At 40.5% G+C, this 26,863-nt stretch overlaps 1 protein-coding gene across 5 annotated transcripts in view; it reads right to left on the bottom strand.

The window, feature by feature from the left end:
* Window positions 1–25,407, bottom strand: part of hps3 (HPS3 biogenesis of lysosomal organelles complex 2 subunit 1) — a 57,744-nt gene extending 32,337 nt beyond the window's left edge. For 3 of the 5 annotated variants that reach the window (XM_084309807.1, XM_084309811.1, XM_084309810.1), the window contains exons 1-10: window positions 25,333–25,407; window positions 24,073–24,870; window positions 19,890–19,961; window positions 15,594–15,687; window positions 12,308–12,381; window positions 8,719–8,931; window positions 7,537–7,588; window positions 4,812–4,900; window positions 1,892–2,012; window positions 168–333 (exon numbers count right to left, since the gene is read on the bottom strand). In XM_084309807.1, coding sequence (XP_084165933.1) covers window positions 168–333; window positions 1,892–2,012; window positions 4,812–4,900; window positions 7,537–7,588; window positions 8,719–8,931; window positions 12,308–12,381; window positions 15,594–15,687; window positions 19,890–19,961; window positions 24,073–24,123 — 932 coding nt within the window. In that variant the 5' untranslated portion in view covers window positions 24,124–24,870; window positions 25,333–25,407. Of the gene's footprint in view, window positions 1–167; window positions 334–1,891; window positions 2,013–4,811; window positions 4,901–7,536; window positions 7,589–8,718; window positions 8,932–12,307; window positions 12,382–15,593; window positions 15,688–19,889; window positions 19,962–24,072; window positions 24,979–25,332 lie in introns of those variants that run through there. The other 2 variants (XM_084309809.1, XM_084309808.1) reach the window with 2 other exon arrangements.
* Between the last annotated feature and the right edge of the window lie 1,456 nt (window positions 25,408–26,863).

Here is a 26,863-nt window from a genome sequence, read left to right as displayed (position 1 = left end):
ACACCTGTACAGTACGTAGGACATTTGATCATGTAGTATATACTAGTCCAAACACACCTGTACAGTACGTAGGACATTTGATCATGTAGTATATACTAGTCCAAACACACCTGTACAGTACGTAGGACATTTGATCATGTAGTATATACTAGTCCACACACACACACCTGTACAGTACGTAGGACAGTGTGTATTGTCGCTTGTCCTCCAGCCCAGTCTTTTCCATGGTGATGGACAGACCACAGTCTCTGGCTCTGTTGCCTAGCAACTCCTGGTGACGCGGGAGGAGCAGGAAGTCAGACGGGTCATCTGCGTGATCTGAAACACAGAGAGCTGATTGCTGATTTATTGACAAGTCTGGGTGTGTATTAGTGTGTCTAGGTGTGTATTAGTGTGTGTCTAGGTGTGTATTAGTGTTTCTGGGTGTGTATTAGTGTGATTAGGTGTGTATTAGTGTGTGTGTCTAGGTGTGTATTAGTGTGTGTCTGGGTGTGTATTAGTGTGACTAGGGGCTAGATCCACAAAGAATGGATTGCACGGAGCAAGTTGCACCTTTACTTACAATTCATTATGAATTGAAAATGGGGGACCCTGATGTAAACAAGACGAAAGTCTTTCTCTGGTCTGCATCCCCTTAACAATTGTGTGTATTGAGCTGTACTGTATTGTACCCATTCTGCAATCTGTTAATAAAATTTTCATTCAATCAATCACCGTGCAGATTGATTGATTGAATGAAAACTTTAGATGGGTGAAATCCTCTTTCAGTGCCTCTGTGCCTGTTTTTGTAGGCAGTTAGCCTCTGGTATGCGTGCAATTAGCGTTAGCCACGCTTCTAGGCTTCTTTTCTTTTGGAAAGAATGATAAAAAAATATATATATACTTTAAAAAAAATGTACTATTCGACTAAGAGGTTGGTTAGTCGACTACGGCTCCTTTCGACCGAGGTCAGCCCTAGTGTATAGGTGTGTATAGGTGTGTATTATTGTGTGTATTTGTCTAGGTGTATATTAGTGTGTATGGGTGTGTGTATAGGTGTGCATCAGGAATGTGCACAGGACTTTCGAGGTGCTCAAAGGCTGAAAAGGGCACTATACCTGTGTGTGTCATAACCGAGCGTGCTAAGCGCGCAAGCCCGATTTTTGGGGGCCCTTTTCGGGTGGAGGGGCCCCCTTTTTATGCTTTTTGGGGGGTTTTGGTGATCAAATATTGAATATTGAACTATAATAATCAGTGCATGAGCTCACTTATCCTTGAAAGACACTTTTATCAAAGACTTAAAAGGCCCATACATCTCCATAAATGTCCCTACAGACCCCAAGAAGTGCTGTATATTCTGTATTGTTTAATATAAATGCATTTTTTATTCCAATCCCGATTTGTATTTGAGATTCCCAAATCCCATCGGACTTGACTTCTTCGTGTCCCTCAGTGAGTGTAATACCAGCATTCAACTGTATGCGCCACAGTGGTTTCTATCATCATCATCATCACCACCCACGCTATGCATAAAATATATAGGTCCGCGGAGAGGCACGCTGAGGAGGCCGTGCAAACTGCAATGGAATATGGGTCATCTCTCTCTCTTTTTACCTAATATTTTGATTCTATCCTGACATTTTTCAGTTGGAAGGGCAGTCTATATGCGCAACGATAAAAAAAAGGGGACACTTTTTGTATGTGGCTCAAAAGGGCAGGTGCTCAAGCACCCTTTGGGCTATATGTGTGCACGTGCCTGGTGCGCATTAGTTGTATAGGTGTATATTAGTTGTGTATAGGTGTGTATTAGTTGTGTCTAGGTGTGTATTAGTGTGTCTAAGTGTGTATTAGTGTGGCTGGGTGTGTATTAGTTGTGTCTATGTGTTTATTAGTTGTGTATTATTGTGTTTACCAGTGTGGGGTGTGTCCAGGTGTGTCTCTTCCTGGTGTTTGGGTTCAGAGGACATGTGTAGTTTCAGCACCAGGACCTCCAGCTCTGCCTGTACAGCTATGAATCCTCCGCACAGCGCCACCTGTAGGACAGAGGAGCAGTTGATGAAAAGGTTTTCCATGGGTGTGCCAGTAATTTCCAGTCGAAATTAGTCTATTTTACTGCCGCGATTTGCGCCTTATACATGTTATTTAGCCTTTTATTGTATATTTATTATATATATTGTTATTGACTGACACCACAATTCGCCCCATTACTTTTTATTAGTGTATTTGGGTATTTATTAGTGTATTTGTGTTTTGTCACGATGATGACCACCAATTGGAGGACGCTTGCCCTCGTACTTTGTTTGGATGACTTTGGTGATGTTCCTGCTGTCACCGTACTATCTGACTGTCATAGAGCAAGGAGGAGCATGTGGGTACATGACACGATTCGTCGGAGACGGCAGTACGTGGAATACCATCGCCTCGTCCAAGAGCTACGGTTCGTTGCTCGGTTCCAGGCCTATTTTAAGCTAACCAAGAGCCCATTTGAGTTGCCCAGAAGGTTGGCGGTACCATCGCTAGATCACAGACATCGTTCAGGGAGACGATCAGCCCTGCAGAGCGTCTGTGCATCGGTCTACAGTGAGCTGCAGTGTCCGCACCCTATTCAGCTATGGGGTTAGAAAGATTAAACTTTGACCAACGCGACCCCTGCAGGATACATTTGGTTCAACCTCTATGGGTTAGAATTGACTAAATACACGTTGTTACAAGATGTCCAATAGGTCAATCTATACCTTTCTGGAAAAAATTCTCCTTTTATTACATGTATTTAATAACTAGTTGCTTTAGTAATCCCTTGTATTGAGCAGGGTTGTGATCAATATGCATCAATACTGAAGATATTTTGGCATGCAGATGTTGTATTATCCAACCTACTGAGAAGTAAATGAGAATTGTTTTTTTCTTTATATCTATTTTATTTTGGAAAATGTTTGTCTGCTTGTCATTTTGTTTTGATGTTTGTCGTCCTTGGTATTCCATTCTGTGTCCCTAATTGGATAACTTTCAAGTGCATCTCATTTGTAAATGTTGGTTGTGCTGAAAATTTGAATAAACAAATATGTATATATAAAATAAAATAAAAGATGAGGCCTCTCAGAAGGCACATGTTGAGGCCCTATGCTGGGCGAACAGAGGGAGAGAAGAGGGTCTTCCACGGCAGAAGAATGGTGGAGTGCTCCTTCGGCATCATGGCGGCTCAGTGGAGGGTGCTGTGTGTGTCTCCAGAGGTTGTGGAGAAAGTGGTGAAAGCAACCTGTATGCTCCACAACCTCATGAGGTGGGACGGTGGTGGATCTGTGCCAGTGACTGCAGAGCCAGCAGAGCCCCTCCGTGGTGCCCAGGCCCTCTGAAGAGTTGGAAGCAACAATACCACCAGAGAGGCCATCCAGGGGAACCTTTACTGGCTACTTCACTAATGTGAATATGTAGGGTTTTAACACATCACTAATGTTAATATATAGTTTTAACACATCAATAATGTTAATATATAGTTTTAACACATCACTAATGTTAATATATAGTTTTTTAACACATCACTAATGTGAATATGTAGGGTTTTAACACATCAGTAATGTTATTATAGTTTTAACACATCACTAATGTTAATATTAGGGATGTCCGATATTATCGGCCGATATCGGCATTAAAATGTGATATCGGAAAATATCGGTATCGGTTTTCAATTTCTTTTTTTTACATTTCTATAACCTTTATTTACCCAGGCAAGCAAGTAAGAACAAATTCTGATTTTATTTATTGTCAAAAGTATGCATAATGTTGTGTTAATTCCACAACAAGAGATATGTAATGTTAATTACCTGAAATTATTCCATTTTGGGGGGGGGGGGGGGGGGGGGGGGGGGGGGAACCCTGCATATATCGGTATCGGTTGATATCGGTATCGGAAATTAAGAGTTGGACAATATCGGTATATCGGTAAAAAAGCCAATATCGAGCATCCCTAGTTAATATAGTTTTAACACATCACTAACGTTAATATATAGTTTTAACACATCACTAATGTGAATATGTAGGGTTTTAACACATCACTAATGTTAATAGTTTTAACACATCACTAATGTTAATATATAGTTTTAACACATCACTAATGTTAATATAGTTTTAACACATCACTAATGTTAATATATAGTTTTAACACATCACTAATGTTAATATGTACCAGTTTTAACACATCACTAATGTTAAAGGGGAACTATTTTACTATTTCTTTCACTATTTGGGCACTTTTACACAATTCCTGTGAGTCTATGGAACACCTCTGTAATATATATATTTTTTTTTATTCATTGTTTTGTATTTCTAATCAAGTCCTCAAAAACAGCATTTTTCTACCTCAAGATCTCGAGCCGTTTTGAGCCTGGGCTGCAGGTGCAGGTGCAGGTGCCACTGTGTGCAGCTCATCTTGTATCTCAACATTAACATGCAGCGGTGTCTTTCTGACATCACAGATAGGCACATTTTCAGATGACTCAGTTCAGTGAGGGTGAATATTGTGAGAGGAGAATTGGAAGAATGCACCAATATGAGAATTTTGAGACATAGATCATATTAATATAAGTTCACATAGCTAGGAAACAATGCTAAACACTCAAAAAGGCCATTTATAAGATAGTTCCCCTTTAATATATAGTTTTAACACATTACTAATGTTAATATATAATTTTAACACATCACTAATATTAATATATCGTTTTAACACAACACTGATGTTAATATGTACCAGTGTTTTAACACATCACTAAAGTAAATAATTATGTACCATTACTGTGTAATATGAAAGTAAAAGAGGAGGATTACCAACAGGTTACCTGTTGAGGAGTGAACCCAGGGAGGTGCAGGATGACTGAGCGCTCAAAGTCCAGGATGGAAAAGTTGTGGTTCTGACTAGAGCTCTGACCTGTCAGCAGAAAACAGTGTATTACCTAACCATAACCATATTCACCTAACCATATTCACATAACTAGAAGCATATTCACCTAACCATAACCATATTCACCTAACCATATTCACATAACTAGAAGCATATTCACCTAACCATAACCATATTCACCTAACCATATTCACATAACCATAACCATATTCACCTAACCATAACCATATTCACCTAACCATATTCACATAACTAGAAGCATATTCACCTAACCATAACCATATTCACCTAACCATATTCACATAACTAGAAGCATATTCACCTAACCATAACCATATTCACCTAACCATATTCACCTAACCATATTCACATAACTAGAAGCATATTCACCTAACCATAACCATATTCACCTAACCATATTCACATAACTAGAAGCATATTCACCTAACCATAACCATATTCACCTAACCATATTCACATAACTAGAAGCATATTCACCTAACCATAACCATATTCACCTAACCATATTCAGATAACTAGAAGCATATTCACCTAACCATAACCATATTCACCTAACCATATTCACATAACTAGAAGCATATTCACCTAACCATAACCATATTCACCTAACCATATTCACATAACTAGAAGCATATTCACCTAACCATAACCATATTCACCTAACCATATTCACCTAACCATAACCATATTCGCCTAACCATATTCACATAACTAGAAGCATATTCACCTAACCATATTCACCTAACCATATTCACCTAACCATAACCATATTCACATAACCATATTCACCTAACCATAACCATATTCACATAACCATATTCACCTAACCATAATCATATTCACATAACCATAACCATATTCACATAACCATATTCACCTAACCATAACGATATTCACATAACTAGAACCATATTCACCTAACCATATTCACCTAACCATAACCATATTCACCTAACCATAACCATATTCACCTAACCATAACGATATTCACATAACTAGAACCATATTCACCTAACCATATTCACCTAACCATAACCATATTCACCTAATTGATACTATCTTGTCTAGCACAGTCTCTGGAGCGTAACAGTAAGAAGCATTTTGTATGAAAGTATTCTGTACTTCTGTATGACAACTATTAAAGAAACTTGAAACTAACCATATTCACCTAACCATAACCATATTCACCTAACCATATTCACATAACTAGAAGCATATTCACCTAACCATAACCATATTCACCTAACCATATTCACCTAACCATAACCATATTCACATAACCATATTCACCTAACCATAATCATATTCACATAACCATAACCATATTCACATAACCATATTCACCTAACCATAACGATATTCACATAACTAGAACCATATTCACCTAACCATATTCACCTAACCATAACCATATTCACCTAACCATAACCATATTCACCTAACCATAACCATATTCACCTAACCATAACGATATTCACATAACTAGAACCATATTCACCTAACCATAACCATATTCACCTAACCAGAACCATATTCACCTAACCAGAAACATATTAACTTAACCATAACCAGATTCACCTAACCATAATAACTTAACCATAACCATATTCACAAAACCCTTAATCATGGTCACCTAACCAGAAATATATTCACCTAACCATAACCATATTCACTAGGGATGCTCGATATTGGCTTTTTTACCGATACCGATATACCGATATTGTCCAACTCTTAATTTCCGATACCGATATATGCAGGGTTTCCCCCCCAAAAAACGTAATAATTTCAGGTAATTAACATTACATATGTCTTGTTGTGGAATTAACATAACATTATGCATACTTTTGACAATAAATAAAATCATAATTTGTTCTTACTTGCTTGCCTGGGTAAATAAAGGTTATAGAAATGTAAAAAAAGGAAAAAGTTTTTTTCTTTTTCTTTTTGAAAACCAGTACCGATATTTTCAGATATCACATTTTAATGCCAATATCGGCCGATAATATCGGTAGGCCGATAATATCGGACATCCCTAATATTCACATAACTAGAACCATATTCACCTAACCAGAACCATATTCACCTAACCATAACCATATTAACTTAACCATATTCACCTAACCATAACTATGGTCACCTAACCATAACCATATTAATTTAACCCGAACCATATTCATCTAACCACCTAAGTCAGACTGTTAGCAGAACAACAAGGAGGAGTCAGACTGTTAGGAGCAGAACAACAAGGAGGAGTCAGACTGTTAGCAGAACAACAAGGAGGAGTCAGACTGTTAGGAGCAGAACAACAAGGAGGAGTCAGACTGTTAGGAGCAGAACAACAAGGAGGAGTCAGACTGTTAGCAGAACAACAAGAAGGAGTCAGACTGTTAGCAGACCAACAAGGAGGAGTCAGACTGTTAGGAGCAGAACAACAAGGAGGAGTCAGACTGTTAGGAGCAGAACAACAAGGAGGAGTCAGACTGTTAGGAGCAGAACAACAAGGAGGAGTCAGACTGTTAGGAGCAGAACAACAAGGAGGAGTCAGACTGTTAGCAGAACAACAAGGAGGAGTCAGACTGTTAGGAGCAGAACAACAAGGAGGAGTCAGACTGTTAGCAGAACAACAAGGAGGAGTCTCTTACCTTGGTTCTGGCTGGGGTTCTGCTGTGCACTCTGTCCTGGGTTCTGGATGTTCTGTAGGCTCAATAGAAAGAGATGTACCTTGATATTTCAAAACAGATATTGTGATACAGAATACATCAATGTATATCAATACAGAATACATCAATGTATATCAATACAGAATACATCAATGTATCTCAATACACAATACATCAATGTATATCAATACAGAATACTCTCAATGTATATCAATACAGAATACTCGATGTATATCAATACAGAATACATCAATGTATATCAATACAGAATACATCAATGTATATCAATACAGAATACATCAATGTATATCAATACAGAATACATCAATGTATATCAATACAGAATACATCAATGTATATCAATACACAATACATCAATGTATCTCAATACAGAATACATCAATGTATATCAATACACAATATAACAATACATCAATACATCAATGTATATCAATACACAATATAACAATACACAATACATCAATGTATCTCAATACACAATACATCAATGTATATCAATACACAATATAACAATACATCAATGTATATCAATACACAATATAACAATACACAATACATCAATGTATATCAATACACAATATAACAATACACAATACATCAATGTATATCAATAGTAGGGGTGTAACAATGCATCGATCCTAAGGTCGAATTGAATCGAATCGTGGAGAAATGAATATTGAATCGTTGCCTGAAGAATCGTAATCGAATCGAAGTGGGGTCAAATATTTACACCCCTATTATTGACCTATAGTCCATTCATGCTGAGTGAATCAGTTCCCCCAGCCACATTTGTGTATTCAACATTTTTGGGGGAATTAACTGATCGAAAATTTATGGAATCGCAATCTAATCGAATCGTTGTGGGGTCGAACCAGTTCCTACCATGCTGTTCTGACCAGACTAGTTCCTACCATGCTGTTCTGACCAGACTAGTTCCTACCATGCTGTTCTGACCAGACTAGTTCCTACCATGCTGTTCTGACCAGACTAGTTCCTACCATGCTGTTCTGACCAGACTAGTTCCTACCATGCTGTTCTGACCAGACTAGTTCCTACCATGCTGTTCTGACCAGACTAGTTCCTACCATGCTGTTCTGACCAGACTAGTTCCTACCATGCTGTTCTGACCAGAACAGTTCCTACCATGCTCTTGTGGTTCTGTCTCCTCAGGGTAAACAGCACCAGGGTCTTGGCACAGCCCACCAGCAGGTCCCCCGTTACCCGGCAACACGCCATGGCAACAGGCCCATCCGACAGAGGGATCTCTATGATCTCCATCTGAGCTCCACCCCGCAGGGACACCCCACGCAGCAGGTGGCCCAGCAAACGCACCCCGACACGAGATTTCTCCTCCGCCTTGATGGAGAGAGAGGGAGATGGACAGGCAGACAGGTAAGTAGGACTAATATAATACTGTCTGTCTGTCTGTCTGTCTGTCTGTCTGTCTGTCTGTCTGTCTGTCTGTCTGTCTGTCTGTCTGTCTGTCTGTCTGTCTGTCTGCCTATCTATGTATGTACCGTATGTATGTATTAGAGATGTCCGATATTATCGGCCGATATTGGCATTCAAATGTAATATTGAAAATTATCGGTATCGGTTTTAACTTTTTTAATGACACCTTTTACACAACATTATTTCAAAGCGTATCCAGATATTAAACTTGCCGTTTAAGTTAAGGGACAACTGGGTGGTTTTTTTCTGTGTCGCCTGATGCTTCTTTTCATCATTTTGCGTTTTAAACAAATCTCTGGATGATTCTTCCTGAGGTGGGCGCAGTGACTGTAAAGCGGAGGTTATACGAGGAGGAACCAAGACGTCTTCCTTCAATACTTCAAATTGAATCTCCCACCTCAGGAAGAATCATCCGGAGATACACGCAACGTTTGTGCAGCAAAACGATGAAAAGAAGCAACAGGCGACACCAAAAAAAAACACCCAGTTGTCCCTTAACAAGTCGATCGATAAAAAACTAAAATACATTAGTATTAGCCAAATTATGGCCACTGGCCAGTTACATGTAGAGCTCATCGAGAGCAGGGCATGAGCCCAGTTTATTTTAATGATTGTGTTACCCCAACTAGGCTAATGACTGGGGCTGCTGGTCCAGCACTGTTGGATTATTATATATATTTTTTTTATCGTGTTTCAGTTGTTTGCACTTTACCTCACAGTTGTATAGGTACAATGTTGTTTAAATGTTGTAAAGAAGTAGAAATGTGCCCTATGTAGTGGCCATTTGTCAGGATTATCTCAGGGAGAGTGTGATCCAAGCTGCTGTTTAAGACTAAATAAATATGGCACTTTCTTCCATAGCCTAACTTAAATATCGGTATATCGGTAAAAAAGCCAATATCGAACATCCCTAGTATGTATGTATCTATCTGTCTATATGTGTGTGTCTGTCTGTCCGTCCATCCATCCAACTATCTATATATCTATCTCACCTGGTATCTATATATCTATCTCACCTGGTATCTATATATCTATCTCAACTGGTACCTCGAGTTGGTATCTATATCTATCTCACCTGGTATCTATCTATATATCCATCTCACCTGGTATCTATCTATATATCTATCTCACCTGGTATCTATCTATATATCTATCTCACCTGGTATCTATCTATATATCTATCTCACCTGGTATCCATCTATATATCCATCTCACCTGGTATCTATCTCACCTGGTATCTATCTCACCTGGTATCTATCTATATATCCATCTCACCTGGTATCTATCTATATATCCATCTAAACCTGGTATCTATCTATATATCTATCTCACCTGGTATCTATCTATATATCTATCTCACCTGGTATCTATCTATATATCCATCTCACCTGGTATCTATCTATATATCCATCTCACCTGGTATCTATCTATATATCCATCTCACCTGGTATCTATCTATATATCTATCTCACCTGGTATCTATCTATATATCTCACCTGGTATCTATCTATATATCTATCTCACCTGGTATCTATCTATATATCCATATCACCTGGTATCTATCTATATATCCATCTCACCTGGTATCTATCTATATATCTATCTCACCTGGTATCTATCTATATATCTATCTCACCTGGTATCTATCTATATATCTATCTCACCTGGTATCTATCTATATATCTATATATCTATCTCACCTGGTATCTATCTATATATCTATATATCTATCTCACCTGGTATCTATCTATATATCCATCTCACCTGGTATCTATCTCACCTGGTATCTATCTATATATCCATCTCACCTGGTATCTATCTCACCTGGTATCTATCTATATATCCATCTCACCTGGTATCTATCTATATATCCATCTAAACCTGGTATCTATCTATATATCTATCTCACCTGGTATCTATCTATATATCTATCTCACCTGGTATCTATCTATATATCTATCTCACCTGGTATCTATCTATATATCCATCTCACCTGGTATCTATCTATATATCCATCTCACCTGGTATCTATCTATATATCCATCTCACCTGGTATCTATCTATATATCCATCTCACCTGGTATCTATCTATATATCCATCTCACCTGGTATCTATCTATATATCTATATATCTATCTCACCTGGTATCTATCTATATATCTATCTCACCTGGTATCTATCTATATATCTATCTCACCTGGTATCTATCTATATATCTATCTCACCTGGTATCTATCTATATATCCATATCACCTGGTATCTATCTATATATCCATCTCACCTGGTATCTATCTATATATCTATCTCACCTGGTATCTATCTATATATCCATCTCACCTGGTATCTATATATCTATCTCACCTGGTATCTATCTATATATCCATCTCACCTGGTATCTATCTATATATATTTTTTTTTTGTTTTTGATCCACTTTTTCTCCCATTTTTCCATATTTTCTCCCATCCCAATTTCGTATCATCCAATTCAACCCTCCCCTGTCACGAACGCTGTTTCTTGCCTCCCACAAGCCGGCTGCAATGTGGACTAAGTCATACATAGCACAAGTCCCCTCCGGTACTTGAGGTAACAGCAGTCGCATCTTTTCACCTGCGCAGCTCGATCTCTCAGTGTCGAGGAGTAACGCGTGGGAGGCTCACGCTGCCCCCGACACTTCCTGATTCTACTGCGCAGGCGCACCAACCGACTTGTAGGAGTCGCTTGTTCACAACGTTCGATCCCCACCCTTCAGTTTTCCCTCCCCGTAATACGGCCAATGTGTATTACTGCGGACGACCAGCCAAACTGAAAAACAATGTGGAGAGCTGGATTCGAACACGCGAATCCTAGCGTCTCCACACTGGTGGCGAGTGCCTTGCCCACTACACCACCTAGCCGCCCGTATCTATCTATCTATATATCTATCACACCTGGTATATATCTATATATCTCACCTGGTATCTATCTATATATCCATCTCACCTGGTATCCATCTATATATCTATATATCTATCTCACCTGGTATCTATCTATATATCCATCTCACCTGGTATCTATCTATATATCTATATATCTATCTCACCTGGTATCTATCTATATATCTATCTATATATCCATATCACCTGGTATATATCTATATATCTATCTCACCTGGTATCTATCTATATATCTATCTATCTCACCTGGTATCTATCTATATATCCATCTCACCTGGTATCTATCTCACCTGGTATCTATCTATATATCCATCTCACCTGGTATCTATCTATATATCTATCTCACCTGGTACCTCCAGTTGGTATAAGCTCTCAGGTAGGTCACACTGTTCTTCTCCTCTATCGTCACCAGATAGTCTCCTGGGGGAAATATTTAAATGTTTAAATGTTATATTTCTTACAGCATTTTAATAAGATAGACATCTATATGTATATTATATATACAGACTATTGGTGATAAGATAGACATAATATATTAGGGGTGTAACGGTACACAAAAAACCACAGTTCGGTACGTACCTCAGTTTTGAAGTTACGGTTCGGTACGGGTTTTCGGTACAGTGGGGGAAAGTTTTGCTTTCCTTGTTCCACTCAGGGGTGATGTAGTGTGCAGTTACTGTTAAGTAGGGCTGTGAACGAATATTCTATATTCAAATGAATAATCGACTTGTAAAAATGTTATAATGTAATATGTGACTCTGCGGTGTCGAACCCGCCTTGTTCAGGAGCTCAGGACTCCTCAGAAAATGGCAACATGTTGCGTAATTCAGAAATAGGTCGAAATTGAGATCCTGGTCATTTTGAGTGCTTTGAAATCTTCTCTATTTGTCTCCTTATTTACAAAACGTAATCCTACTTGTAAATATGTTAATTATTGTTAATTAGATAGTCTGGCTGTATTATTTCTCACGCTGCGTGGAAAAAACGACAGTTTTGTCTGAGGGGAGTGGCTAAGTACTTTCGGTCTCCAGTGTCGATGACGGAGACGGGCAGAGATGACAGCGGACATGGACCAGTACTGTTGGCGGTGTGAAAATATGGCTGAGAAACATTAAATATACTGAACCAAAGGTCCTGTACAGAAGCGGTTGGGTACGATATACCGTTACAACCCTAATATATATACACACAGACTACTGGTGATAAGATATACATATATATATTAAGGCTGTCAAAGTTAACCCGCTATTAACAAAAAAAATTTAACGCCACTATTTGATTTGCGCAAAACATTATTATTATTATTTTTTTTCTAGACATCACTCAGGTGAGAGAGAGAGAGAGAGAGAAGGAAGGGGCAAGAGAGAAAGAGAGCTGGGAGAGTGTGTGTGTGAGAGAGAGAGAGAGAGAGAGAGAGAGAGAGAGAGAGAGAGAGAGAGAGAGAGAGAGAGAGAGAGAGAGAGAGAGAGAGAGAGAGGGGGGGGGGGCGGGGGGTGTCCTCAGCCCTTGTGTGGGTGAATGTAACAAGTTCCTAACGTTTTCTTTCCCCTATTATTTCATGCACACTTTATTCATTGTTTTAAATTATTATTTTATGCATCACTCTGTTTTGAATTTGATGCAAATTTGCAATCCTTTTGTGTTAAATGGCTGCATAAAGCAAGCATTTGTTGACTCTGAGTCATGTTGATAAGAGTATTAAAACGTGAAAAATATCCGTTTAAGGTAGATTTAGAACAGATACAAAAATATATATATATACACACAGACTATTGGTGATAAGATAGACATTTATATATATATATATAACACACACACAGACTACTGGTGACAATATAGACATATGTAACGGATGGTATCGTGAAGCGCAGTCATGAAGGAATTCAGATGTTGTGAAGTGGGTGGGTGAGTAGCGGTGCTATAGGGTTAAACTCACTCATCCTCAAAAGACAGATAGACACGTTGCAAAGTAATGAGTTCACTTCTTGGTATAGCGGTCTGTGCTGTTGCCCGCAGCGTGGGAGACCCGGGTTCGAAACTCCCTCTGGGTATCGAAGTTTAAGGTGACGATGTCACAACCGTTACATATATATGTCTATATTTATATATACAGTATATACACACAGACTATTGAAGATAAAATAGACGTGTGTATATATATATATATATATATATATATATATATATATATATACACAGACTACTGGTGATAGGATAGACATCTATACATATATATACACAGATACTATTGGTGATAATATATATATATTAGTGCTGTCAGGCGATTAAAGGATTTGTAATTAATTAATCTAATTAATCGCATTTTAATCGCATAACCATTTTATGCCTGATATTCTATAATCATATTTCAAATTGCATGTGTCCGGATGGCAGAATTCAGTACTGTATCTACAAAACCTTCTTTTTAATCATCTTCCATCTATTAATTAGCTTAGACTTTTCAGGTCTGGTCAATTTGAGCATAGTGTTATTCACAGTCAAAGATTAAAAAAAAATGTTATTGATATTCTCATTTGGTTCATTACAATTTACTCAAGCCTAGTAACAGACACAGTATTTCTGACACTGGGAATACATTCCCTGAGATCCATAGATGTCCCTAGAATCAGATACCAAGAACATGCAAATGGACCATATAAAAAAAAGTCTGTAATGTGTATTCTACGTTCTTATGGAATGAATGAGTAAAAAAAAAAGAGAAAAAAATTGTAATTAATTTTGAGTTAATTTTCATAACGCGATAATTTGCTGTGTAATTAATGTGATAAACTGACAGCCCTAATATATATATATACACAGACTATTGGTGATAAGATCCCTTTGCCGTGCGGCAAAGGGAACCGCTCCCGCCTACCTCCGGTCAATGGTCTCTAACTACACACCCTCAAGACCCCTACGCTCTGCATCTTCTGGCCGCCTCAGACCTACTCCTATCCAAGCTCCGGGAGGGTCATCAAAGAGAAGTCGCCTATTCTCAGTCCTTGCCCCACAATGGTGGAATGAACTACCCACCCCAGTTAGGACAGCCGAATCACGTCCAATCTTTCGCCGTCGACTAAAGACGCACTTCTTCAACCATTATCTGAATAAAAAAAAAAAAAAAAAAACAATAAAAAAAATCTAACCCTAACTAACCGTACTGTCATGCACTTGTCCTAATAAACTAACCTATACTGTAGCACTCAACACTTTGATGAACATTGTTGCTCAGCTGATAGAGTTGTGCCCTTCCTGATGGCTTGTCGTACAGAACTTGTAAGTCGCTTTGGATAAAAGCGTCAGCTAAATGACTAAATGTAAATGTAAATGTAAGATAGACATATCTATACACAGACAGATTGATACCTATGGTGCTGTGTTGGATGGCCTTAACAGATTGATACCTATGGTGCTGTGTTGGATGGCCTTAACAGATTGATACCTATGGTGCTATGTTGGATGGCCTTAACATATTGATACCTATGGTGCTGTGTTGGATGGCCTTAACAGATTGATACCTATGGTGCTGTGTTGGATGGCCTTAACATATTGATACCTATGGTGCTGTGTTGGATGGCCTTAACATATTGATACCTATGGTGCTGTGTTGGATGACCTTAACATATTGATACCTATGGTGCTGTGTTGGATGGTCTTAACAGCTCCCACGGTAGCAAAGCGGCACAGCAGAGGACAACCTTCCTGCTCCAAGCTATAAGCCTCCACCTGGTAGAGAGATAAGATAAGATAAGATCAAATAAGATACGATAAGATAAGATAATACAAGATAAGATAAAAATAATACAAGATAAGATAAGTTCTGCTGCGTGCAATGAGATGGTGCGCTTGATTTCTGTCACAGGCCAGCTGAGGGGTGTTCTGCTGTGGGGAGTTTGTTCTGTGTCCCTCCTCCAGCTCATCTTCACAGGGTCAGAAAATACTGATGGAAAGCAATTCTACTTGGCGGCAACATTTTTGGCGGCACGGTGGTGTAGTGTAGTGGTGGTGTGTCGCCTCACAGGTCCTGGGTTAAATTCCCGCTTGGGGACCAGGTTGCCACGTTGCCATTTACCCAGTTGGGGGGAATCGCCCGGGCCTTTCTGTGTGGAGTTTGCATGTTCTCCCGGTGCTCGCAAGGGTTTCCCCAATAAGATAAAACCCAATGGATCGCTAACGCTGTCCCTGATCAAGACGGACAGGAGCAGTTGTATTGGTCCCCGGGCCCTTAGGGGGGGGGGGGGGGGTGAGGACGACAGGATGGGAAAGTGCGGAGAGATATTTCATCTGCGACTCCGTGCATGTGTGTGTTCCCGTGGGTCGAGATGCATGTGTGTTAATCTGCATGAAAAATCAATACTTATTCTTCTTCTGCTGTTTTTTTGCGACAATAGCGATAGAAACAATAGATGGTGATTTAGTTTCTTGCAAATGGACTGCACCTTGCTTCCTTTTCATTTTTTATTTATTTTAGTTTTCTTGTTGTTACTATATATATTCATATTTTTATATTGTCTTTTTATATAGCTTCTCTCTTTTTATGTAAATTGTCCTCGAGTCCGAGAAAGGCTTTTCTCGCTTTAAATTGAATTTATTATTATTATTAATAGAGAAAAATATCTAGCGATCCAGGATATATCCCGCCATATGGAACCGTCCTCGTCTCAGTTACACTGAAGGACAGCATGGCTTCTTCAGGATTTTCCAGGTAAGGTTGGGATGAGGTTGGTTAATAAGACCCACTGTAATAATGACACAAACAATAACAAATAGAGAGAGACAGAAAACTCTCACCTTACAGTAGGGCTGGGCAATAAAACAATAACGATAATTATCGCAGCATATTTTTCCTCGATATAAATATGAAACGTGGTAAAACAAAAAACGATTATTGTTATACAGTTCGTGTTCATGTTCTACCTCAGATTTGTGGACAGACCTGTCTTTCTTGCCCGCAACTTAACACTTTGGGTGCCGTGCCGTGTTTCCGGGGCCCATCTATTCAGTGCCACGCTGTAAACGATAGGAGTCCTTCACCTTGTTTCTAGAGCTATAACTATATTCTATATTATAGCTATGGATACAATACTTTTTTTTTTTTAATCCACTTTTTCTCCCATTTTCCATATTTTCTCCCATCCCAATTTCGTATCATCCAATTCAACCCTCCCCTGTCACAAACGCTGTTTCTTGCCTCCCACAAGCCGGCTGCAATGTGGACTAAGTCATACATAGCACAAGTCCCCTCCGGTACTTGAGGTAACAGCAGTCGCATCTTTTTCACCTGCGCAGCTCGATCTCTCAGTGGCGAGGAGTAACGCGTGGGAGGCTCACGCTGCCGCTGACACTTCCTGATTCTACTGCGCAGGCGCACCAACCGACCTGTAGGAGTCGCTGTCCACAACGCCCGATCCCCACCCATCAGTTTCCCACCCCCTAATACGGCCAATGTGTATTAGTATGAACGACCAGCTAAACTGAAAGCAATGTGGAGCGCTGGGCTCGAACAGGCGAGCCCAGCGTCTCTGCATTCGTGGCGAGCGCCTTGCCCACTACGCCACGTAGCCGCCAGCTATGGATACAATACTATGGTCATTTGACACCGAATTTCTTCCGGTCAAGATGCAAAAAAGAAATAATTTTTCCATCCATACGTTCCCGTTTTATACCGTGGTGAATATAAGTATGGTTTTAGAGCGGTCTAGGGTCATTCCTGGGAGGCTGGTAATAGCATGCAACGTGTATTATACTAAATGCATTGGAATTTCGTCCCTACACACGCTACAATTAAAAAATCAAATGCATATGATAGGTATTATGTTCCATCATGAATGCATGAAAGGGTGGGGGGGGGGGGGGGTCGTTTTTTGATGCTCCGATCGCCACCAACGGCATACGTTGTGGAGTAACGTTACAGTAACACTTTCGGATCGCAATGAAGGCATGCTCGGATCAACGCAAGATTGATATCATAGAGCCCTTACCTTGACTAGGATGTGGCCCAAAAATAATATTCCAATTATCTGATCGCCATTCCAAGTAATTATGTCCATTGTGTCGCCAACATAATCCATCACAAAACACGGATCGGGAGTACTTGATTCTTCTCAATCCGATCGGGGCAACAGCTCCACTTGCCCGACCCAGACCCGTATAATCGACGCACAGCCCAAGACACAATGTTTCAAAGGGTGCTCGATACCGCCGCCTGGTAGGATGCGGCCGGTACTACACCTTTGGAGTCCCAGTATGCATTTTACAGGCAACATAGAGCTCCCTGACATTGAATAGGGTATTAAAATCGGAAAAAAAGGGAAAAACGACCCAGAAACGTTTTAACTAGGGATGTCCGATATTATCGGCCGACCGATATTATCGGCAGTAAAATGTGATATCGGAAAATATCGGTATCGGTAAAAAAAAAAAAATAATATTTTTTTTTTTTTTACATTTATTTAACCTTTATTTACCCAGGCAAGCAAGTAAGAACCAATTCTTATTTTATTTATTGTCAAAAGTATGCATGTTGGTTTAATTCAACAACAAGAGATATGTAATGTTAATTTTTACTTTTTTAATTATCATATTTTGCACAGATAATGCTTACATTTAGAAAGCCTTTTGAATGCATCCAGTGAAATTATTAATTACCTGAAATTATTCAGTTTTTTTGGGGGGAAACCCTGCATATATCGGTATCGGTTGATATCGGTATCGGTATCGGTATCGAAATTAAGAGTTGGACAATATCGGAATCGGTAAAAAAGCCAATATCGAGCATCCCTAGTTTTAACACGTGAATGGCACTCAACGGTCGGGGCTCAGAAACGTGTTAACACGTGATTGGCACTGAAAGGGTTAAAGTAATGGCTTTGCTTGTCCAAATGACAATACTGACCAAATTGAGATTTCTTTTTCTCTTGTCCATTTATTTAGTTTGCTTTCTAATTTAAAATACAGTTTGAAACCGTCTGTAGGCTGTGTGTGCTAATCAGACTTGAGATTTTATTTATTTAATTTATCTTTCATTATTAACTCATTGACTGCCATCAGCTTTCGCCATCTTTACTAAATGGCGCCAGCGTTATTGACAATTTTAGCGATGTTTGTAGACCCATCGTGTGTTCTGTATTATATGGAGACAATAGTATCTCATTTGACAGGCATTGTTCATAGTCCATTACTGACTAATTAGTTAATTTCTACACACTGTAGTTTGTTACACACTACACGTGACATCGCCCCATTTTCAGAATATTCCAGTCTTTTTCCAAAGATCGTGAGATATGACACATTATATGCATTAAGCCCAAATCGTTCTGGTTGATCGCCTGAAGCTCCAAATAATCCCAAATCAAAGGTATATACGATGTACATATGTGTCTTCACAAAATCATCAAGGTGGGGGGGGGGGGTCATTTTAACTCAAAACTGTGATCGTTACCAAAAGCAAGTTTTAGAAAATCTCAGGTTTTGGCGTTCAACACATGGTGAGATAACCCGACTTTTCTCGGGTATGGCGCAGAAAGAGTTAATACCAGAATTTAGATTTTATTTATTTATTTATTTTCATTGTTAGTGCCAGTTATAAAAGTTGTATTGTTATACAGTTCGTGTTCATATTCTACCTCAGATTTGTGGTTTGGAAAGTAGGCCTAGTTTGTCATGTTCTGACAATAAAGAATATTCTGAACCACAATTAACCTTCTGGTTTCTTCAGCTTTCATTCAGCAGCAAAAATTGCCTTTAAACTTGACAGAAATAATTAGTTCATGTATATCGAGATAATTATCAATATCGAGTGATATGAAAAATGTTATTGTGATAAAATGTTTAGCTAACACCACAAACAGAGACAGAATACAGTCGACTCTCACCTTACAGCCTCCAGCTAACACCACAAACAGAGACAGAATACAGTCGACTCTCACCTTACAGCCTCCAGCTAACACCACAAACAGAGCTCCACCTCCACAACATGCCAGGCCTGGCTCCTGTTCCACCTAGAGATACAGAGAGAGACACAGACACAGAGAATGAGACAGAGATGGAAAGAGAGACAGAAAGAGACAGATGGAAGAGAGAGAGAGCGAGAGCGAGAGCGAGCAAAACAATGAGACAGAGAGGGGTAGACAGTTAAGTACTTTAGGACCAGTATAATACCGTGGTGATTGGTGACCCACTTGGGACATATAGACAGAAAGTTAAGTACTTTAGGACCAGTAATATAATACAGTGGTGACCCACTTGGGACATGTAGACAGACAGTTAAGTACTTTAGGACCAGTATAATACTGTGGTGACCCACTTGGGACATGTAGACAGACAGTTAAGTACTTTAGGACCAGTATAATACTGTGGTGACCCACTTGAGACATGTAGACAGACAGTTAAGAACTTTAGGACCAGTAATATAATACTGTGGTGACCCACTTGGGACATGTAGACAGACAGTTAAGTACTTTAGGACCAGTATAATACCGTGGTGTGACCCACTTGGGACATGTAGACAGACAGTTAAGTACTTTAGGACCAGTATAATACTGTGGTGACCCACTTGAGACATGTAGACAGACAGTTAAGTACTTTAGGACCAGTATAATACCGTGGTGACCCACTTGGGACATGTAGACAGACAGTTAAGTACTTTAGGACCAGTATAATACCGTGGTGACCCACTTGGGACATGTAGACAGACAGTTAAGTACTTTAGGACCAGTATAATACTGTGGTGACCCACTCGGGACATGTAGACAGACAGTTAAGTACTTTAGGACCAGTATAATACCGTGGTGACCCACTTGGGACATGTAGACAGACAGTTAAGTACTTTAGGACCAGTATAATACTGTGGTGACCCACTTGGGACATGTAGACAGACAGTTAAGTACTTTAGGACCAGTATAATACTGTGGTGACCCACTTGAGACATGTAGACAGACAGTTAAGTACTTTAGGACCAGTATAATACCGTGGTGTGACCCACTTGGGACATATAGACAGACAGTAGTTAAGTACTTTAGGACCAGTATAATACCGTGGTGACCCACTTGGGACATGTAGACAGACAGTTAAGTACTTTAGGACCAGTATAATACCGTGGTGACCCACTTGAGACATGTAGACAGACAGTTAAGTACTTTAGGACCAGTATAATACTGTGGTGACCCACTTGGGACATGTAGACAGACAGTTAAGTACTTTAGGACCAGTATAATACTGTGGTGACCCACTTGGGACATGTAGACAGACAGTTAAGTACTTTAGGACCAGTATAATACTGTGGTGACCCACTTGGGACATGTAGACAGACAGTTAAGTACTTTAGGACCAGTATAATACTGTGGTGACCCACTTGGGACATGTAGACAGACAGTAGTTAAGTACTTTAGGACCAGTATAATACCGTGGTGACCCACTTGGGACATGTAGACAGACAGTTAAGTACTTTAGGACCAGTATAATACCGTGGTGACCCACTTGAGACATGTAGACAGACAGTTAAGTACTTTAGGACCAGTATAATACTGTGGTGACCCACTTGGGACATGTAGACAGACAGTTAAGTACTTTAGGACCAGTATAATACTGTGGTGACCCACTTGGGACATGTAGACAGACAGTTAAGTACTTTAGGACCAGTATAATACTGTGGTGACCCACTTGGGACATGTAGACAGACAGTTAAGTACTTTAGGACCAGTATAATACTGTGGTGACCCACTTGGGACATGTAGACAGACAGTTAAGTACTTTAGGACCAGTATAATACTGTGGTGACCCACTTGGGACATGTAGACAGACAGTTAAGTACTTTAGGACCAGTATAATACTGTGGTGACCCACTTGGGACATGTAGACAGACAGTTAAGTACTTTAGGACCAGTATAATACTGTGGTGACCCACTTGAGACATGTAGACAGACAGTTAAGTACTTTAGGACCAGTATAATACTGTGGTGACCCACTTGAGACATGTAGACAGACAGTTAAGTACTTTAGGACCAGTATAATACTGTGGTGACCCACTCGGGACATGTAGACAGACAGTTAAGTACTTTAGGACCAGTATAATACCGTGGTGTGACCCACTTGGGACATGTAGACAGACAGTTAAGTACTTTAGGACCAGTATAATACTGTGGTGACCCACTTGGGACATGTAGACAGACAGTTAAGTACTTTAGGACCAGTATAATACTGTGGTGACCCACTTGGGACATGTAGACAGACAGTAGTTAAGTACTTTAGGACCAGTATAATACCGTGGTGACCCACTTGGGACATGTAGACAGACAGTTAAGTACTTTAGGACCAGTATAATACTGTGGTGACCCACTTGGGACATGTAGACAGACAGTTAAGTACTTTAAGACCAGTATAATACTGTGGTGACCCACTTGGGACATGTAGACAGACAGTTAAGTACTTTAGGACCAGTATAATACTGTGGTGACCCACTTGAGACATGTAGACAGACAGTTAAGTACTTTAGGACCAGTATAATACTGTGGTGACCCACTTGAGACATGTAGACAGACAGTTAAGTACTTTAGGACCAGTATAATACTGTGGTGACCCACTCGGGACATGTAGACAGACAGTTAAGTACTTTAGGACCAGTATAATACCGTGGTGTGACCCACTTGGGACATGTAGACAGACAGTTAAGTACTTTAGGACCAGTATAATACTGTGGTGACCCACTTGGGACATGTAGACAGACAGTTAAGTACTTTAGGACCAGTATAATACTGTGGTGACCCACTTGAGACATGTAGACAGACAGTTAAGTACTTTAGGACCAGTATAATACTGTGGTGACTGGTGACCCACTTGAGACATGTAGACAGACAGTTAAGTACTTTAGGACCAGTATAATACTGTGGTGACGCACTTGGGACATGTAGACAGACAGTTAAGTACTTTAGGACCAGTATAATACTGTGGTGACGCACTTGAGACATGTAGACAGACAGTTAAGTACTTTAGGACCAGTATAATACTGTGGTGACGCACTTGGGACATGTAGACAGACAGTTAAGTACTTTAGGACCAGTATAATACTGTGGTGACGCACTTGAGACATGTAGACAGACAGTTAAGTACTTTAGGACCAGTATAATACTGTGGTGACGCACTTGAGACATGTAGACAGACAGTTAAGTACTTTAGGACCAGTTTTGTGGTGACCCACTTGGGACATGTAGACATTCACCCAACTCTGAGCCAAGTTACGGGTCCTTTATGACTCTGGGTTCAGAGTGCAAAATCTAGGCATTCTGGGTAAACTAGTATTTGGAGAGTTTTGTTTACATGGTTAGCTTTTGGCTGTAGCCAGTGATTGTAACTACCGATGTACACCCGTATACACATCTCATCATTCCTGCATTCCTACAATACTATCTATCTTACCTGGTGACAGCATGAGTGAGTGAGAGACAGAGAGAAAGAGACAGAGTGAGAGAGCACTCTATGCAATACAAATTAGCTAATTATTTGACAGCATAATCCAACCTATTTTGCCTATGGTAGTGCGGTATGGGTTCCGCCCAGTCAACATAGCCAAAAATATGAGAGGAGAGAGAGAGAGACAGAGAGAGACAGAGAGAGACAGAGACAGAGAGACAGAGAGACAGAGACAGAGACAGAGAGAGAGAGAGAGAGAGAGAGAGAGAGAGAGAGAGAGAGAGAGAGAGAAAGAGGGAGACAAGGAATAACTGACTAGACAGGATTGTGGAGACAGACCGACACCATGTGAACAGTCCCTCCTGGAGGCACTACCTCTATTCAGACCTTCACCAAAGCCTCCTTTCTCCCAAGATAGTCGAGTTTTAGTCACAAGAATGCAGAGCTGGTGAACAAACAATTCATTATGGACTAAAAACGTGACTATTGTGGGGGAAAGGAATCCCGTCTGTGGTGAGACAGACAGACAGACAGAAACACACACACAAGTCAAGTCAAGTAAACAGACAAGTAAACAGACAGACAGACAGGAACACACAGACAAGTAAACAGACAGACAGACAGGAACACACAGACACGTAAACAGACAGACAGACAGGAACACACAGACAAGTAAACAGACAGACAGACAGCTATATCCCTGACCTGTACAATGTGCTGGGAGGCGAAGGGATGACAGTTGTAGACATGGACCATGATGTCTTCCTCCCTGGAGCTTTCAGTCAGGGAAGGAGTAGTCTACCAGTCTCTCAGACCAGTAGGATGGTCTACCAGTCTCTCAGACCAGTAGGATGGTCTACCAGTCTCTCTCAGACCAGTAGGATGGTCTACCAGTCTCTCTCAGACCAGTAGGATGGTCTACCAGTCTCTCTCAGACCAGTAGGATGGTCTACCAGTCTCTCAGACCAGTAGGATGGTCTACCAGTCTCTCAGACCAGTAGGATGGTCTACCAGTCTCTCAGACCAGTAGGATGGTCTACCAGTCTCTCAGACCAGTAGGAATGTTTACCAGTCTCTCAGACCAGTAGGATGGACTACCAGTCTCTCAGACCAGTAGGATGTCTCTCATACCAGTAGGATATCTCTCAGACCAGTAGGATGTCCCTCAGACCAGTAGGATATCTCTCAGACCAGTAGGATGTCTCTCAGACCAGTAGGATATCTCTCCAGGCTGCTTTACTCAACGGCCACAGTTGACCTTCCAGGTTCTTTAATTACACGTCTCTCTTCCACACCAACAGGAGAAAGGCAGATGAAGAGGTGCTCTGATAAAACAAACTGAACGCCAGACCATCGACTGATCCTGATTTCTCCTTATTTCTCTGCATCCATCTGGGTCTCTCTGCCGACTCTCTGTGCCTCCGGCTGGCCTCGTCAATTTCAATCAATGAAGTCTATCAGACAGACAGTCCAGCGGTTCCAGTCTGCTCTCTCTGGTCAAGCCTAAATACAGAGATGTAGTTATTATTACAGCAAACGGTAAACAGCATCATATTAAAGGAATGTCGCTGCTATCATCCTCCTTGTTTCAATAACATCAATCTGTCCCCCTCTGCTTTCTCTCTCTCTCGCCTCGCCTCGCCCTGCACCGGATCGATACTGAGGAAAGAAGACACCACTCTAGTGTGTGTGTGTGTGTGTGTGTGTGTGTGACGTGTGTGTGTGTGCGTGTGTGTGTTAATCGATGTCACATGCAGCAGCAGCAGCGAGTCTTGTGAGCGGCATCAGCGGTGATAAGCCGAGGTTTTAGTTCCAAGTCGGTCCAATTCTCTTCGGATGAAAGTTAACTAGACTCCGTTTGTCCCCGACTCGTGCAGCTTCCTCCACACGGAGGTTAAATAGTGTCAGGCCGTCTGGCACATAGATATATATAGAACACAGATGTTGTCGTGTTTGCAGGTTTACCTGCTGGAGTTTTGTTATAGTTTGTTTTGTTGACTTCACGCCGCGCAGGGAGCAGGAAGTGAAAGTCCACTACTCCACACACCACTCACCACGTGACGTCACGCCGCCTGTCAACCCACCTCTGACGCTTTGTTGTACTTTTTTCAAATAGTTTTCTTTTTTACATAATACTAATATTCAATTATAATAATACGTGTACTTATATATATCAAATATGAATATATACATAGGACATTACATATACTGTATAAATAAAACACATCACTACAACTACTTCTATAATTCCATCTGTTGCAGAGTTTAAAACCTTGATCTCCAACCTTTGTCAATCAAGTTGTACATGTTCCAATTGATTGTTATCAGTCTCTCAGACCAGTAGGAATGTTTACCAGTCTCTCAGACCAGTTAGAAGGTTCACCAGTCTCTCAGACCAGTTAGAAGGTTCACCATGTTTTAATTGATTGTTATCCTTACATTTGTCTCTCCTTGTCGTCTTATTGTTGTGATTTTAAATGTTTTTCTTTGTTTTTGCTTATTTCTGTATGTACACGTACCAATGCTCCTGAACATTGGTAAAACCAAGGAGCTGATCGTGGATTATAGGAGAGGACAGCAGGAGACACACACACCACTGATGATAAACGGGGCTACCGTGGACAGGGTGAGCAGCTTCAAGTACCTGGGGGTCCACATCTCAGAGGATCTGACATGGTCAACACACATAGACACAGTCGTAAAAAAGGCGAAGCAGCGCCTCTACCACCTGAGACAGTTAAGGAAGTTCAGAGTATCAGGGAAGATACTCCAGTCCTTCTACTCCGGAGCTGTAGAGAGCATCTTGACTGGAAACATCACTGCCTGGTATGGAAACAGCACGGCACAGGACAAGAAGGCCCTACAGAGAGTGGTGCGCTCAGCCGAGCGTACCACAGGTATTGCACTACCTCCCCTGCAGGTTCTATACAACAAGAGGTGCAAATCCAGAGCCTGCAGAATAATGAAAGACCCCCACCACCCCAATAACAGTCTGTTCCAGCTGCTGAGGTCAGGCAGACGCCTGCGAACCCCAGCTACTAGGACAGAGAGGCTTCGGCTCAGCTTCTTCCCCCAGGCCATCAGAGCACTGAACTTTCCACACACAAGCACACATGAGCACACACACGACACGCACGCTGTGCACGCTCGCACACTAGCAGCCACTTTAACATGAGCAGGCACACACTCATGCCGCACACGCCCACACTTATGGCCAAAAAGGAAAGGTCACTTTAAAAATAGCATAGCAACAGTAACAGTGTATTGCACTACCAAAGGATCTAGCATGTCCTACATGCTATGTAAATAACTATGTACAGATACCGAGATGTCCCACCATGTTACCTGCTTGTTACCTGTTTATTGCACAATGTTGTTTTTTATTGGATTCTATTATATGTTGTACCACTGTATTGCACATCGTTGCGGGCAAGACCACCCGCATTTCATTGTATACTTGTATGCCGTGACAAATAAAACTCTTGACTTGACTTGT

This window comes from Notolepis coatsorum (genome assembly GCF_963971535.1).
Source record: "Notolepis coatsorum genome assembly, chromosome: 3".
Lineage (NCBI taxonomy): Eukaryota > Metazoa > Chordata > Actinopteri > Aulopiformes > Paralepididae > Notolepis > Notolepis coatsorum.
Note: the sequence above shows the minus strand (reverse complement) of the source record. Positions and strands in the feature narration are given on the sequence as shown.